Below are 18,716 nucleotides of genomic sequence, written 5' to 3'. Positions count from 1 at the left end.
TGTGTCTGTCGTACTGTATGTGAGGTCCTGTTGTCATTGTACCATGTGTGTCTGTCGTACTGTGTACTGTATGTGAGTCCTGTTGTCATTGTACCATGTGTGTCTGTCGTACTGTGTACTGTATGTGAGTCCTGTTGTCATTGTACCATGTGTGTCTGTCGTACTGTGTACTGTATGTGAGTCCTGTTGTCATTGTACCATGTGTGTCTGTCGTACTGTGTACTGTATGTGAGTCCTGTTGTCATTGTACCATGTGTGTCTGTCGTACTGTGTACTGTATGTGAGGTCCTGTTGTCACTGTACCATGTGTGTCTGTCGTACTGTGTACTGTATGTAAGTCCTGTTGTCATTGTACCATGTGTGTCTGTCGTACTGTGTACTGTATGTGAGTCCTGTTGTCATTGTACCATGTGTGTCTGTCGTACTGTGTACTGTATGTAAGTCCTGTTGTCATTGTACCATGTGTGTCTGTCGTACTGTGTACTGTATGTAAGTCCTGTTGTCATTGTACCATGTGTGTCTGTCGTACTGTATGTAAGTCCTGTTGTCATTGTACCATGTGTGTCTGTCGTACTGTGTACTGTATGTGAGTCCTGTTGTCACTGTACCATGTGTGTCTGTCTTATTGTGTACTGTATGTACGTCCTGTTGTCATTGTACCATGTGTGTCTGTCGTACTGTGTACTGTATGTGCGTCCTGTTGTCATTGTACCATGTGTGTCTGTCTTATTGTGTACCCTTGTATCTCCAAAAAGTGTGTTTTACAGAATGATATATGTTATGGGTCTTTAGGTTGTGGAGTTTACAGTACATAGCAAAATAAAATAACATGTATTCATGTCTCTTATCTATTTTATGTATTTTTCTTTCAAAACAATGATGTGCATAATTACCAAATGTACAGTATACATTGATACCTATAGTGTTGTTGTTGTTTGATGTACACAGTACTTGGGAGAGTGATACTGTACCTGTAGTCTGTTGTTTACTGAATTATTGGTGGTGTGGTTCCTGTGTACTGTATGTACGGTCCTGTTGTCATTGTACCATGTGTGTATGTCTTATTGTGTACTACCAAGACAAAATACTGCACATTAATAAAATGATTGTTTATTCATTACATGTATTTGCATTCCTATTTACCTTTACCCTACTACATGTGTTTACTTGTTTATCCTTTTTGTCTCTTACATTTAAATAGGTTATATTCTTATGAATCCTTTCTACATTTCTATTCAGCAGATGCTGTGCAGCAACAACTCAGTAATAGCACCTCAGGGATAATCCAGTCCTGCTGTTATCGTATCTTGTGAATATAGGCCTTCTGGTTGTTGGTAGAATAACATCAAAGTTGGACGTTTTTCAGCATTTGTTCCTAACTGCTATCCATCTATCTATATCTCCCTCCCTCTCTCTCTCTCTCTCCCTCCCTCTCTCCCTCCCCCCTCTCTCTATATCTCTCCCTCCCTCCCTCTCTCTCTCTCCCTCCCTCCCTCTCATCCTCTCTATCTCTATCCCTCCCTCCCCATATATCTCCCTCCCTCCCTCTCCCTCCCCTCTATCTCTCTCCCTCCCTCCCTCTATATCCCGCCCTCCCTCTCTCTCTCCATCTCCCCCTCCCTCCCTCCCGCCCCCTCTCCTCCTCTCTATCTCTCTCCATCCCTCTCTCTCTCTCTCTCTATTCCTCTCCTCGTCTCTCCCTCCCTCTCGCCTCCGTCGGTGACTACAGAAGTGGCTGTTATATTAAAGAGGAAGTGACAACACACAGGGCCTGACAATGACGAATGGATCTGTCAACACTTAGCCAAGGACAGGCCGCGTTCTCTCACTCTAGTGGTACGGACACGTCTGAATGAAGGAGAATCTCAAATCCATGTAGTCGAAACGCACATTCTTCAAAAGATGACCTCAAACCGTCTCAAAAGGTCTGGGGGGGGGGGAGGGGGGGGGGTCAGAGTTAGGGGTTCTACTACCTGTGCAGCTCAGTGGGTAGAGCATGGCACTAACACTGCCGGGGTTAGGGGTTCTATTCCCTGTGTAGACAGGTGACACATTAACCCTTTCACTACCACACTACCAAAGGCTTAACCCTTTCACTGCCCCACTACAGAAGGTTAACCCTTTCACTAACACACTAGTACAGATGGTTAACCGTCTGTAGTGTGTTAGTGAAAGGGTTAACTTTATGTAGTGTGGCAGTGAAAGGGTTAAAGGAAAAACTTAAATTAAAAAAAGTGGAATCACAAGGAACACCGATGCTTCCATACAGGTGTTACTGCATGATACAATTAACCATTGCACTGCTGCACTACCAAACAGTTAACCCTTTCACTGCGACAATACACATAAGGTTAACCCTTTCACTGCCGCACTACAGCAGGTTAACCCTTTCACTGCCACACTACATAAGGTTAACCCTTTACTATCACATACTACTGATAGTAAAGGGTTAACCTTCTGTAGTGTGGCAGTGAAAGGGTTAAGCATCATGTCCTGCTCTGTGGCATCGTGTATGAAAAGGCTATGCGGGCCCAGCTGACCTCCATCATTGCCAACGATGCCACTCCACACACTGACTCACTGGCACGGGAGGAATATATACAATACCAAAGGTGTAATCTCATGCTCCGCTGCTAACCACTGAGCACTCAACACTGAATTATATACGGTTGGTTGGGCTTCTCTGGCTGACAGGCACAGTAATCATTGGTATCTGTGTATTTATAAAGCCCTACTCTGTAAATGACACCGCAAGTTAGCCTAGCTTAGCACAATGGATGGAAGCGGACATGGCCGGTTAACCTTCGGGAGATGTGCTAGTTGGAGAAGGCCTAGGCTAACCGGCCATGTCCGCTTCCATTCATTGTGCTAAGCTAGGCTAACGTGCAGCCAGATAGCTTTCTACTGAACGCACAGAGAGGAAACTGGCATCTATCTTCTTGTCTCTCTCTGGAGAAGACGGTAAGCTAATTTCCCAAAATGTTGGCGTGTTCCTTTAACGCACTCCAGTGATTGTCTAGTTCTTCAGGCACCCTGTGCTAGAACTAATCTAGGAAGGACTGCTTTTTGTATTGATGCAGCGGAATCATGGAGTCTGATCATGAAGTCTCATCATAGTCTCATCATAGAGTCTCATCATGTTTTTTAAGAAGTGTATCTGATTTATCCTCATGTTCAGTTCATTCAAAAGCCACTTATACCAGTGGCTTGGCATTTTGAGATACTGGAAGTATGAATTGGTAGCAATTCTTGGCGATAGTGGAAGTCAATGGGGGCATACTGCGGAACTTTACATTTGAGTCTTCTTGTATAGTTTACATTTGAGTCTTCTTGTATAGTTTACATTTGAGTCATTTTGTATAGTTTACATTTGAGTCTTCTTGTAGTTTACATTTGAGTCATCTTGTAGTTTACATTTGAGTCGTCTTGTATAGTTTACATTTGAGTAGTCTTGTATAGTTTACATTTGAGTCTTCTTGTATAGTTTACATTTGAGTCGTCTTGTAGTTTACATTTGAGTCATCTTGTAGTTTACATTTGAGTCGTCTTGTATAGTTTACATTTGAGTCTTCTTGTATAGTTTACATTTGAGTCATCTTGTATAGTTTACATTTGAGTCTTCTTGTATAGTTTACATTTGAGTCGTCTTGTAGTTTACATTTGAGTCTTCTTGTAGTTTACATTTGAGTCATCTTATAGTTTACATTTGAGTCGTCTTGTAGTTTACATTTGAGTCTTCTTGTAGTTTACATTTGAGTCTTCTTGTAGTTTACATTTGAGTCTTCTTGTAGTTTACATTTGAGTCTTTTTGTATAGTTTACATTTGAGTTGTCTTGTATAGTTTACATTTGAGTCTTCTTGTAGTTTACATCTGAGTTGTCTTGTATAGTTTACATTTGAGTCGTCTTGTAGTTTACATTTGAGTCTTCTTGTAGTTTACATTTGAGTCATCTTGTAGTTTACATTTTAGTCGTCTTGTAGTTTACATTCGAGTCTTCTTGTAGTTTACATTTGAGTCGTCTTGTATAGTTTACATTTGAGTTGTCTTGTATAGTTTACATTTGAGTCTTCTTGTATAGTTTGCATTTGAGTCTTCTTGAATAGTTTACATTTGAGTCTTCTTGTATAGTTTACATTTGAGTCGTCTTGTATAGTTTACATTTGAGTCGTCTTGTATAGTTTACATTTGAGTTGTCTTGTAGTTTACATTTGAGTATTATTGTATAGTTTACATTTGAGTCTTCTTGTATAGTTTACATTTGAGTCTTCTTGTATAGTTTACATTTGAGTTGTCTTGTATAGTTTACATTTGAGTCGTCTTGTATAGTTTACATTTGAGTCGTCTTGTATAGTTTACATTTGAGTCATCTTGTAGTTTACATTTGAGTCTTCTTGTATAGTTTACATTTGAGGCATCTTGTAGTTTACATTTGAGTCTTCTTGTAGTTTACATTCGAGTCTTCTTATATAGTTTACATTTGAGTCTTCTTGTAAAGTTTACATTTGAGTTGTCTTGTATAGTTTACATTTGAGTTGTCTTGTAGTTTACATTTGAGTATTCTTGTATAGTTTACATTTGAGTCGTCTTGTATAGTTTACATTTGCGTCTTCTTGTATAGTTTACATTTGAGTCTTCTTGTATAGTTTACATTTGAGTCATCTTGTATAGTTTACATTTGAGTCATCTTGTAGTTTACATTTGAGTCATCTTGTAGTTTACATTTGAGTCGTCTTGTATAGTTTACATTTGAGTCCTCTTGTATAGTTTACATTTGAGTCGTCTTGTAGTTTACATTTGAGTCTTCTTGTAGTTTACATTTGAGTCATCTTATAGTTTACATTTGAGTTGTCTTGTAGTTTACATTTGAGTCTTCTTGTAGTTTACATTTGAGTCTTCTTGTAGTTTACATTTGAGTCTTCTTGTAGTTTACATTTGAGTCTTTTTGTATAGTTTACATTTGAGTTGTCTTGTATAGTTTACATTTGAGTCTTCTTGTAGTTTACATTTGAGTCGTCTTGTATAGTTTACATTTGAGTCATCTTGTAGTTTACATTTGAGTCTTCTTGTAGTTTACATTTGAGTCATCTTGTAGTTTACATTTGAGTCGTCTTGTAGTTTACATTTGAGTCTTCTTGTAGTTTACATTTGAGTCGTCTTGTATAGTTTACATTTGAGTTGTCTTGTATAGTTTACATTAAGTCTTCTTGTATAGTTTGCATTTGAGTCTTCTTGAATAGTTTACATTTGAGTCTTCTTGTATAGTTTACATTTGAGTCGTCTTGTATAGTTTACATTTGAGTCGTCTTGTATAGTTTACATTTGAGTTGTCTTGTAGTTTACATTTGAGTATTATTGTATAGTTTACATTTGAGTCTTCTTGTATAGTTTACATTTGAGTCTTCTTGTATAGTTTACATTTGAGTTGTCTTGTATAGTTTACATTTGAGTCGTCTTATATAGTTTACATTTGAGTCGTCTTGTATAGTTTACATTTGAGTCTTCTTGTAGTTTACATTTGAGTCTTCTTGTATAGTTTACATTTGAGGCATCTTGTAGTTTACATTTGAGTCTTCTTGTAGTTTACATTCGAGTCTTCTTGTATAGTTTACATTTGAGTCTTCTTGTAAAGTTTACATTTGAGTTGTCTTGTATAGTTTACATTTGAGTTGTCTTGTAGTTTACATTTGAGTATTCTTGTATAGTTTACATTTGAGTCATCTTGTATAGTTTACATTTGAGTCTTCTTGTATAGTTTACATTTGAGTATTCTTGTAGTTTACATTTGAGTCTTCTTGTATAGTTTACATTTGAGGCACCTTGTAGTTTACATTTGAGTCTTCTTGTAGTTTACATTCGAGTCTTCTTGTATAGTTTACATTTGAGTCTTCTTGTAAAGTTTACATTTGAGTTGTCTTGTATAGTTTACATTTGAGTCGTCTTGTATAGTTTACATTTGAGTCGTCTTGTATAGTTTACATTTGAGTCTTCTTGTATAGTTTACATTTGAGTCATCTTGTATAGTTTACATTTGAGTCGTCTTGTATAGTTTACATTTGAGTCGTCTTGTATAGTTTACATTTGAGTCATCTTGTAGTTTACATTTGAGTCTTCTTGTATAGTTTACATTTGAGTCTTCTTGTAGTTTACATTTGAGTCTTCTTGTAGTTTACATTTGAGTCGTCTTGTATAGTTTACATTTGAGTCGTCTTGTATAGTTTACATTTGAGTATTCTTGTATAGTTTACATTTGAGTTATCTTGTAGTTTACATTTGAGTCTTCTTGTATAGTTTACATTTGAGTCTTCTTGTATAGTTTACATTTGAGTCTTCTTGTAGTTTACATTCGAGTCTTATTGTAGTTTACATTTGAGTAATCTTGTATAGTTTACATTTAAGTTGTCTTGTAGTTTACATTTGAGTCTTCTTGTATAGTTTACATTTGAGTCATCTTGTAGTTCACATTTGCGTCGTATTGTATAGTTTACATTTGAGTAGTCTTGTATAGTTTACATTTGAGTCATCTTGTAGTTTACATTTGAGTCTTCTTGTAGTTTACATTTGAGTCATCTTGTAGTTTACATTTGAGTCGTCTTGTAGTTTACATTTGAGTAGTCTTGTAGTTTACATTTGAGTCTTATTGTAGTTTACATTTGAGTCTTCTTGTAGTTTACATTTGAATCTTTTTGTATAGTTTACATTTGAGTTGTCTTGTATAGTTTACATTTGAGTCTTCTTGTATAGTTTACATTTGAGTCATCTTGTAGTTTACATTTGAGTCTTCTTGTATAGTTTACATTTGAGTCATCTTGTAGTTTACATTTGAGTCGTCTTGTATAGTTTACATTTGAGTCTTATTGTATAGTTTACATTTGAGTCTTCTTGTATAGTTTACATTTGAGTCATCTTGTAGTTTACATTTGAGTCGTCTTGTATAGTTTACATTTGAGTCATCTTGTATAGTTTACATTTGAGTCATATTGTATAGTTTACATTTGAGTCGTCTTGTATAGTTTACATTTGAGTCGTCTTGTATAGTTTACATTCGAGTCTTCTTGTAGTTTACATTTGAGTCTTCTTGTATAGTTTACATTTGAGGCATCTTTTAGTTTACATTTGAGTCTTCTTGTCGTTTACATTTGAGTCTTCTTGTAGTTTACATTATAGTCTTCTTGTAAAGTTTACATTTGAGTCGTCTTGTATAGTTTACATTTGCGTCGTCTTTTATAGTTTACATTTGAGTCGTCTTGTATAGTTTACATTTGAGTTGTCTTGTAGTTTACATTTGAGTATTATTGTATAGTTTACATTTGAGTCTTCTTGTATAGTTTACATTTGAGTCTTCTTGTATAGTTTACATTTGAGTTGTCTTGTATAGTTTACATTTGAGTCGTCTTATATAGTTTACATTTGAGTCATCTTGTATAGTTTACATTTGAGTCTTCTTGTAGTTTACATTTGAGTCTTCTTGTATAGTTTACATTTGAGGCATCTTGTAGTTTACATTTGAGTCTTCTTGTAGTTTACATTCGAGTCTTCTTGTATAGTTTACATTTGAGTCTTCTTGTATAGTTTACATTTGAGTATTCTTGTAGTTTACATTTGAGTCTTCTTGTATAGTTTACATTTGAGGCATCTTGTAGTTTACATTTGAGTCTTCTTGTAGTTTACATCCGAGTCTTCTTGTATAGTTTACATTTGAGTCTTCTTGTAAAGTTTACATTTGAGTTGTCTTGTATAGTTTACATTTGAGTCGTCTTGTATAGTTTACATTTTAGTCGTCTTGTATAGTTTACATTTGAGTCTTCTTGTATAGTTTACATTTGAGTCATCTTGTATAGTTTACATTTGAGTCGTCTTGTATAGTTTACATTTGAGTCGTCTTGTATAGTTTACATTTGAGTCATCTTGTAGTTTACATTTGAGTCTTCTTGTATAGTTTACATTTGAGTCTTCTTGTAGTTTACATTTGAGTCTTCTTGTAGTTTACATTCGAGTCGTCTTGTATAGTTTACATTTGAGTCGTCTTGTATAGTTTACATTTGAGTATTCTTGTATAGTTTACATTTGAGTTATCTTGTAGTTTACATTTGAGTCTTCTTGTATAGTTTACATTTGAGTCTTCTTGTATAGTTTACATTTGAGTCTTCTTGTAGTTTACATTCAAGTCTTATTGTAGTTTACATTTGAGTAATCTTGTATAGTTTACATTTAAGTTGTCTTGTAGTTTACATTTGAGTCTTCTTGTATAGTTTACATTTGAGTCATCTTGTAGTTCACATTTGTGTCGTATTGTATAGTTTACATTTGAGTAGTCTTGTATAGTTTACATTTGAGTCGTCTTGTAGTTTACATTTGAGTCTTCTTGTAGTTTACATTTGAGTCATCTTGTAGTTTACATTTGAGTCGTCTTGTAGTTTACATTTGAGTATTCTTGTAGTTTACATTTGAGTCTTATTGTAGTTTACATTTGAGTCTTCTTGTAGTTTACATTTGAATCTTTTTGTATAGTTTACATTTGAGTTGTCTTGTATAGTTTACATTTGAGTCTTCTTGTATAGTTTACATTTGAGTCATCTTGTAGTTTACATTTGAGTCTTCTTGTATAGTTTACATTTGAGTCATCTTGTAGTTTACATTTGAGTCGTCTTGTATAGTTTACATTTGAGTCTTCTTGTATAGTTTACATTTGAGTCTTCTTGTATAGTTTACATTTGAGTCATCTTGTAGTTTACATTTGAGTCGTCTTGTATAGTTTACATTTGAGTCATCTTGTATAGTTTACATTTGAGTCATCTTGTATAGTTTACATTTGAGTCGTCTTGTATAGTTTACATTTGAGTCGTCTTGTATAGTTTACATTCGAGTCTTCTTGTAGTTTACATTTGAGTCTTCTTGTATAGTTTACATTTGAGGCATCTTTTAGTTTACATTTGAGTCTTCTTGTCGTTTACATTTGAGTATTCTTGTAGTTTACATTATAGTCTTCTTGTAAAGTTTACATTTGAGTCGTCTTGTATAGTTTACATTTGCGTCGTCTTTTATAGTTTACATTTGAGTCGTCTTGTAGTTTACATTTGAGTCTTCTTGTAGTTTACATTTGAGTCATCTTATAGTTTACATTTGAGTTGTCTTGTAGTTTACATTTGAGTCTTCTTGTAGTTTACATTTGAGTCTTCTTGTAGTTTACATTTGAGTCTTCTTGTAGTTTACATTTGAGTCTTTTTGTATAGTTTACATTTGAGTTGTCTTGTATAGTTTACATTTGAGTCTTCTTGTAGTTTACATTTGAGTCGTCTTGTATAGTTTACATTTGAGTCATCTTGTAGTTTACATTTGAGTCTTCTTGTAGTTTACATTTGAGTCATCTTGTAGTTTACATTTGAGTCGTCTTGTAGTTTACATTTGAGTCTTCTTGTAGTTTACATTTGAGTCGTCTTGTATAGTTTACATTTGAGTTGTATTGTATAGTTTACATTAAGTCTTCTTGTATAGTTTGCATTTGAGTCTTCTTGAATAGTTTACATTTGAGTCTTCTTGTATAGTTTACATTTGAGTCGTCTTGTATAGTTTACATTTGAGTCGTCTTGTATAGTTTACATTTGAGTTGTCTTGTAGTTTACATTTGAGTATTATTGTATAGTTTACATTTGAGTCTTCTTGTATAGTTTACATTTGAGTCTTCTTGTATAGTTTACATTTGAGTTGTCTTGTATAGTTTACATTTGAGTCGTCTTATATAGTTTACATTTGAGTCGTCTTGTATAGTTTACATTTGAGTCTTCTTGTAGTTTACATTTGAGTCTTCTTGTATAGTTTACATTTGAGGCATCTTGTAGTTTACATTTGAGTCTTCTTGTAGTTTACATTCGAGTCTTCTTGTATAGTTTACATTTGAGTCTTCTTGTAAAGTTTACATTTGAGTTGTCTTGTATAGTTTACATTTGAGTTGTCTTGTAGTTTACATTTGAGTATTCTTGTATAGTTTACATTTGAGTCATCTTGTATAGTTTACATTTGAGTCTTCTTGTATAGTTTACATTTGAGTATTCTTGTAGTTTACATTTGAGTCTTCTTGTATAGTTTACATTTGAGGCACCTTGTAGTTTACATTTGAGTCTTCTTGTAGTTTACATTCGAGTCTTCTTGTATAGTTTACATTTGAGTCTTCTTGTAAAGTTTACATTTGAGTTGTCTTGTATAGTTTACATTTGAGTCGTCTTGTATAGTTTACATTTGAGTCGTCTTGTATAGTTTACATTTGAGTCTTCTTGTATAGTTTACATTTGAGTCATCTTGTATAGTTTACATTTGAGTCGTCTTGTATAGTTTACATTTGAGTCGTCTTGTATAGTTTACATTTGAGTCATCTTGTAGTTTACATTTGAGTCTTCTTGTATAGTTTACATTTGAGTCTTCTTGTAGTTTACATTTGAGTCTTCTTGTAGTTTACATTTGAGTCGTCTTGTATAGTTTACATTTGAGTCGTCTTGTATAGTTTACATTTGAGTATTCTTGTATAGTTTACATTTGAGTATTCTTGTAGTTTACATTTGAGTCTTCTTGTATAGTTTACATTTGAGACATCTTGTAGTTTACATTTGAGTCTTCTTGTAGTTTACATTCGAGTCTTCTTGTATAGTTTACATTTGAGTCTTCTTGTAAAGTTTACATTTGAGTTGTCTTGTATAGTTTACATTTGAGTCGTCTTGTATAGTTTACATTTGAGTCGTCTTGTATAGTTTACATTTGAGTCTTCTTGTATAGTTTACATTTGAGTCATCTTGTATAGTTTACATTTGAGTCGTCTTGTATAGTTTACATTTGAGTCGTCTTGTATAGTTTACATTTGAGTCATCTTGTAGTTTACATTTGAGTCTTCTTGTATAGTTTACATTTGAGTCTTCTTGTAGTTTACATTTGAGTCTTCTTGTAGTTTACATTTGAGTCGTCTTGTATAGTTTACATTTGAGTCGTCTTTTATAGTTTACATTTGAGTCTTCTTGTATAGTTTACATTTGAGTTATCTTGTAGTTTACATTTGAGTCTTCTTGTATAGTTTACATTTGAGTCTTCTTGTATAGTTTACATTTGAGTCTTCTTGTAGTTTACATTCAAGTCTTCTTGTAGTTTACATTTGAGTAATCTTGTATAGTTTACATTTACTGTAAGTTGTCTTGTAGTTTACATTTGAGTCTTCTTGTATAGTTTACATTTGAGTCATCTTGTAGTTCACATTTGCGTCGTATTGTATAGTTTACATTTGAGTAGTCTTGTATAGTTTACATTTGAGTCGTCTTGTAGTTTACATTTGAGTCTTCTTGTAGTTTACATTTGAGTCATCTTGTAGTTTACATTTGAGTCGTCTTGTAGTTTACATTTGAGTATTCTTGTAGTTTACATTTGAGTCTTATTGTAGTTTACATTTGAGTCTTCTTGTAGTTTACATTTGAATCTTTTTGTATAGTTTACATTTGAGTTGTCTTGTATAGTTTACATTTGAGTCTTCTTGTATAGTTTACATTTGAGTCATCTTGTAGTTTACATTTGAGTCTTCTTGTATAGTTTACATTTGAGTCATCTTGTAGTTTACATTTGAGTCGTCTTGTATAGTTTACATTTGAGTCTTCTTGTATAGTTTACATTTGAGTCTTCTTGTATAGTTTGCATTTGAGTCATCTTGTAGTTTACATTTGAGTCGTCTTGTATAGTTTACATTTGAGTCATCTTGTATAGTTTACATTTGAGTCATCTTGTATAGTTTACATTTGAGTCGTCTTGCATAGTTTACATTTGAGTCGTCTTGTATAGTTTACATTCGAGTCTTCTTGTAGTTTACATTTGAGTCTTCTTGTATAGTTTACATTTGAGGCATCTTTTAGTTTACATTTGAGTCTTCTTGTAGTTTACATTTGAGTCTTCTTGTAGTTTACATTATAGTCTTCTTGCAAAGTTTACATTTGAGTCGTCTTGTATAGTTTACATTTGCGTCGTCTTTTATAGTTTACATTTGAGTCTTCTTGTATAGTTTACATTTGAGTCGTCTTGTATAGTTTACATTTGAGTCGTCTTGTATAGTTTACATTTGAGTCTTCTTGTAGTTTACATTAGAGTCTTCTTGTAGTTTACATTTGAGTCATCTTGTATAGTTTACATTTGAGTTGTCTTGTAGTTTACATTTGAGTCTTCTTGTATAGTTTACATTCGAGTTGTCTTGTAGTTTACATTTGAGTCATCTTGTAGTTTACATTTGAGTCTTCTTGTATAGTTTACATTTGAGTCTTCTTGTAGTTTACATTAGAGTCTTCTTGTAGTTTACATTTGAGTCATCTTGTATAGTTTACATTTGAGTTGTCTTGTAGTTTACATTTGAGTCTTCTTGTATAGTTTACATTCGAGTTGTCTTGTAGTTTACATTTGAGTCTTCTTGTATAGTTTACATTCGAGTTGTCTTGTAGTTTACATTTGAGTCATCTTGTAGTTTACATTTGAGTCTTATTGTATAGTTTACATTTGAGTTGTCTTGTATAGTTTACAGTTTACATTTTAGTCTTCTTGTATAGTTTACAAGGGGTGAATGATACTAGAGTCACTGTATTGTAATATTGCATTTGCAATATATTGCGATTTATTACCTTTTTTCTACTTCAAATGATATCCCCAATGGAAAATCTGGACATGATCTGAATGTGATTTATGTATTTAAAGCAACTCTATCAATACCTTTGATTTTACATAAAGCTCACTTTGGCCCCAAATTCTATTTTCAACACGTGTGAGAAAGCAACACACTGCACTCGCTCTGTCTGGTTGTCGCTCCCTGAAAATAACACATCCTTTCTAAGAGCATTCGACACTCCGTCTCCAAGCATAAACACACTATATATATTGAGAACAGCGCGGTGATAACGGTGATGACTTGTCCGTTCCACCGTTGCGGTCGTGCCCATCCTTACCTGCGTCGGGGTCGGGGCGAGGGGTGAGGTTAATCTCGTCGGCTACTGTTAAAGGGAGGAAGGGAGGAGGACAGAGGGCAGAAACAATTGGGGTTAGTGACGTTCCACATGCAGCATTCTGGGCAAACATCACAATCACATCTCAATTAGAGTCAGGCATCATGCGGAAAGGTTTTGGGTGGGTGGGGGGGTTTGGGTTAAAGAGTTGTTGAGGATAGCAATTGGATATCATTGTGATATGAACATGATGCAGACAAAACCATCCAGGTGGTTGGAGATCAGACGTGTGAGAGAAGAAAGAGGCGGTTTTACAGCCAGAAGCGATCGGCCAACTGGGTTTTTCAAAGCCATTTTCAAGGGATCTGAAGAATGTTGGATAATGCATTAGTTCGCCGTATTCACTTCGCCACCATCTTTGTTTTCGTAGATCACTGTGAATGCATTTCTGTGTAGGTGATGACTAATTCACTTCAATGTATTTCAAAACATGAAAACTAGGGCGGTGTGAAAAAAACGGAATCGGTAATTCTGATATATTACATTAGTTTGTAATTCTGATATACAGTATTACATTCTTTGTAATTCTGATACATCAGTTTGTAATTCTGACGTATTACACACGCTTGTAATTCTGTGTATTCTGCCTGTTGTTTTAACCATGGCATCAGTACCTCATATTCACATATAATAATAATCACATTTTACCAAAATGTCAGCGAAGTGAATAAGGAGATAAGGAGTCTGGGACAGAAAGGTGGTGGAGGACTTGGGAAGACAGAGTGATTGTATGGACAGTGTCCAGTGTCCCAGGGGGGTACCTAGGTGAAGACAGAGTGATTGTATGGACAGTGTCCAGTGTCCCAGGGGGGTACCTAGGTGAAGACAGAGTGATTGTATGGACAGTGTCCAGTGTCCCAGGGGGGTACCTATGTGAAGACATAGTGATTGTATGGACAGTGTCCAGTGTCCCAGGGGGGTACCTAGGTGAAGACATAGTGATTGTATGGACAGTGTCCAGTGTCCCAGGGGGGTACCTAGGTGAAGACATAGTGATTGTATGGACAGTGTCCAGTGTCCCAGGGGGGTACCTAGGTGAAGACAGAGTGATTGTATGGACAGTGTCCAGTGTCCCAGGGGGGTACCTAGGTGAAGACATAGTGATTGTATGGACAGTGTCCAGTGTCCCAGGGGGGTACCTAGGTGAAGACATAGTGATTGTATGGACAGTGTCCAGTGTCCCAGGGGGGTACCTAGGTGAATACATAGTGATTGTATGGACAGTGTCCAGTGTCCCAGGGGGGTACCTAGGTCCATGCTCTTGGACTTGCGCGTCTTGATGATCTCCAGCTGGCCTGCTGCGTCGCCGAACTGCTTGGTGCGCTTCTCCGACATGCTCTGACGGCCGAACCCCTCCCGCTGGAAGGCACTGTCGTCGTCCACCTCGTCCGGACTCAGGGAACTTAAGAGGAATGGAGGGGGAGAGAGAGTTTCAAGTTTCAAGTTTCAAATTTCTTTAATAGTTGTCATACAGAAGTACAGAATACTTTCATACAAAATGCTTCTTACTGTTACGCTCCAGAGACTGTGCTAGACAAGATAGTATCAAATAACATAGTAAAAGAGGGGGATGGGGGAGGGGGATGGGGAGAGAGAGGGGGAGGGAGAGAGAGAGGGAGAGAGAGATATAGAGGGAGAGAGAGAGGGGGAGAGAGAGAGGGGGAGGGAGAGAGAGGGAGATAGAGGGGGGGAGAGAGATAGGGGGAGGGAGATAGAGAGGGAAAGATATAGAGAGAGGGAGAGAGAGAGAGAGGGATAGAGAGAGGGGGAGGGAGAGAGAGAGGGATAGAGAGAGAGAGAGAGAGGGAGAGAGATGGGGGGCGAGAGAGAGGGGGAGGGATATAGAGAGAGGGAGAGATAGAAAGTGTACTGTGATTAAATTGATCTATAATTAAATCTTTATTTAATTTTTCCAAATATTAAAAAAAGAAATAGTAAGTAAGTAAGGCTTTATTTGTGTAGCACCCTTCCCAGCACGAATGCACAGAGTGCTTCACAAGTTTAAAAACAAAAAATAAAATTAACGAACAAAAAAAAACATCCAATGTAAAAACTGTGTAAAAACAGTGCTTCACAAGTTTAAAAAACAAAAGAAGAGGTAAATTCATAAAAACATACAATATAAAAACAGGCACGGACAAAAAGAGAAGAAACTAAATCACAGGTGTAGAACAGGTGGGTTTTTAGCTGCCCCTTGAACGAGTCCACAGAGGGGGAGGCTCTCCAGACCTGGGGGAGCTCATTCCAGAGCCTAGGGGCCACAGAGGGGGAGGCTCTCCAGACCTGGGGGAGCTCATTCCAGAGCCTAGGGGCCACATAGGGGGAGGCTCTCCAGACCTGGGGGAGCTCATTCCAGAGCCTGGGGGCCACAGAGGGGGAGGCTCTCCAGACCTGGGGGACCTCATTCCAGAGCCTAGGGGCCACAGAGGGGGAGGCTCTCCAGACCTGGGGGAGCTCATTCCAGAGCCTAGGGGCCACAGAGGGGGAGGCTCTCCAGACCTGGGGGACCTCATTCCAGAGCCTAGGGGCCACAGAGGGGGAGGCTCTCCAGACCTGGGGGAGCTCATTCCAGAGCCTAGGGGCCACATAGGGGGAGGCTCTCCAGACCTGGGGGAGCTCATTCCAGAGCCTGGGGGCCACAGAGGGGGAGGCTCTCCAGACCTGGGGGAGCTCATTCCAGAGCCTAGGGGCCACAGAGGGGGAGGCTCTCCAGACCTGGGGGAGCTCATTCCAGAGCCTAGGGGCCACAGAGGGGGAGGCTCTCCAGACCTGGGGGAGCTCATTCCAGAGCCTGGGGGCCACAGAGGGGGAGGCTCTCCAGACCTGGGGGAGCTCATTCCAGAGCCTAGGGGCCACAGAGGGGGAGGCTCTCCAGACCTGGGGGAGCTCATTCCAGAGCCTGGGGGCCACAGAGGGGGAGGCTCTCCAGACCTGGGGGAGCTCATTCCAGAGCCTAGGGGCTACTACTTCAAACGCTTGGAAATCAATTACAATCAAATAGATGTAATTGACACCAAATATATTATTGATTATTTTCCCTGTGATTCATTTATTGAAGGAGTTATCCACCTCCATCTTGATGAGATCAACTAATAAGACTAACAAGACCTGACCCCTTCTACACATGTGCCGTCCAATGGTTTCTGCCACAAAGCCCTTAGTTATCATGGCAACCCTTCACTGCAGAAATCATTATTGATTTTAAAACACCTTCAAAACTCACGTTTCACCTCAAAATGCAGTTTATTATAATTACTCAACATAAAACAACATCACATTTAATTATTTACTCTTTGTTAGTGTTACAAATGTCTCCATTCAAAACTCCCGGAGCACTCCTTCTCCTTATCCTACTGAGTGTCTCTGTATCTCTGAATCTCTGAGAGGGAGATACATGCATACACATATATATAGAGAGAGAGAGAGAGAGAGAGAGAGAGAGAGAGAGAGAGAGAGAGAGAGAGAGAGAGAGAGAGAGAATAGAGAGAGATATGAGAGAGAGAGAGAGAGATAGATAGAGAAAGAGAGAGATAGGGGATAAAGAGATGAGAGAGATAGAGAGAGAGAAAAAGAGAGATATAGAGAGAAGAGAGTAAGAGGGTCAAATAAGTGAAACTGAGAGGAGAAAATAATTAAATGGACGAGTGGAGAGGCAGATAGAGATATAACGTCACAGTGACCAAATGCGTCCACATTTTTATAGGATTCTATCACATTTTCATAACAATAGCGAATATAACTTACCCTGCACCATTTTCATTGCGGTTTCTTACACATTAACAATGTTTTATTTGTCCTTTATATGCGGATAACATTCAAATCTTAAATTGTACCATTATGTTCCCGTTTAGACAACAAACATAATGCCAATGATGCACTTTTGTTAAGATAATTGGGTGACCATTCTCGATCACTGTACTCTGGTCCCATTAATAATTTAACACTGTTCAGATCGCGTCAAAGAATAGACACGTCCCAGTGACCTGTGACCTGTGCTAAAGGTCTTGGGAATTGTATTCATGATGTAGTTTTCAACATTTTCACATTAAAATTTTAAACCAATGCTGCCATCTACTGACAACAGAAAGTTGTGTATCGTCAACTTGAGAGGCTACCCCCGCACTTCCGTAAACACCGTCGCCCAAAACACATTCTAGATATTCCCACTTTTTACTGGGAATGGGGCGTGGCCGAATTTGGTCCCAGACAATAAGAGTGACTGAGATTGGTCTACGTTCCGTTATAGAGACAGAGAGGCAGAGAGAGACAGAGAGATAGATATATACTGTAGACAGAGAAAGACAGAGAGAGAGAGAGAGAGAGAGAGAGAGAGAGAGAGAGAGAGACAGAGAGACAGAGAAAGACAGAGAGGGATATAAGGGGAGAGATAGAGAGCGAGCGAGATAGAGAGAAAGAGAGAGAGAGATAGAGAGAGAGAGAGATAGATAGAGCAAGATAAAGAGAGAGATGGAGAGATAGAGAGAGAGATAGAGAGAGAGAGAGAGAGAGAGAGAGAGAGAGAGAGAGAGAGAGAGAGAGAGAGAGAGATAGAGAGATAGAGAGAGAGATAGAGATAGAGAGAGAGAGAGAGATAACCGAAACACGATATAAGAGCAATCAAGGGAGGGACAAATGGGACTGAAATGAGCAGAAGGGGAAATAAGGAGGGCAAATCAAAAGAAAAACAGAGGGAGACAAGCGAAGGGGAGGAGGGTGAGGGATGAGATCTCTGGGAGAGTCATCAGGGTGTCCTCCGGAAAAAAGATCAACCCACTGTCACTCTGACGACGTACTTCAGAGACAGACACAGTGATTACTGTAGCATGACTCCTGTGTCCATCACTGTCCAACGCACGCACGCACACGCACGCACGCACGCACGCACACACACACACACACACACACACACACACACACACACACACACACACACACACACACACACACACACACACACACACACACACACACACACACACACACACACACACACACACACACACACACACACACACACACACACACACACACACACACACACACACACACACACACACACACACACACACACACACACACACAGATGCGCCAACAGGCGCACACAAGCATGCACACGCACGACATATAGTAACACATGCGTAAAATCTTTACTTTTCTTATACTATTACCATGTACCTGTACCTCCCCTCCCCCATGTTGCCATGATGCCCCAATTTCCCCAAAGGGGTCAATAAATTAATATATTATCTTATCGTATTCCATATACAGATACACACAGACTATCTCTCTCTCTGTCTGTCTCTCTCTGTGTGTCTCTCTCTCACACACACACACGACCTCCAGACAGGGCCTCTAGCATGGTGCAATCAGCAGTGGGTCTGAGTGGGGGTCCTTCACATCAGGTCAAGTGGCCAGAGAAGCAGGGTTGCCCACCGAGTGCCAGTTCACAATCACAGGGACACACTCATATTGGCACATGCACACATGTGCATAGAAAATAATAGACCAAATCTCACACGAAGAGAAAATAGACCAAATCTCACCTGAAGATAAAAAAAATAGACCAAATCTCTGAAGGAATTAGTCAAACGCATAGCTGGAATTTCAAAAGGCAACGACATTCAAACAGTTAGTATCTGTGCTGGTGACAGGTCTGAAACGCCACAGCGTTACGTCTGGGTTTGAGTTGTTGGTAGTTCTCCTCA

The 18,716-nt window shown here is 37.8% G+C and overlaps 1 protein-coding gene across 1 annotated transcript in view; it reads right to left on the bottom strand.

Annotated features, from left to right (window-relative positions):
* The window catches only part of LOC311226746 (partitioning defective 3 homolog), a gene marked incomplete at its 3' end in the record, with an annotated part of 616,272 nt that overhangs the window by 56,627 nt on the left and 540,929 nt on the right, over positions 1 to 18,716 (bottom strand). The window contains 2 exon segments of the mRNA XM_084312156.1: positions 12,955 to 12,999; positions 14,259 to 14,413. Of these exon segments, the coding sequence (XP_084168282.1) occupies positions 12,955 to 12,999; positions 14,259 to 14,413 (200 nt within the window).

Source organism: Notolepis coatsorum, assembly GCF_963971535.1.
Source record: "Notolepis coatsorum genome assembly, chromosome: 4".
Classification (NCBI taxonomy): Eukaryota; Metazoa; Chordata; class Actinopteri; order Aulopiformes; family Paralepididae; genus Notolepis; species Notolepis coatsorum.
The sequence above is the reverse complement of the archived record's forward strand: the minus strand, read 5'-3'. Positions and strand labels throughout refer to the sequence as shown.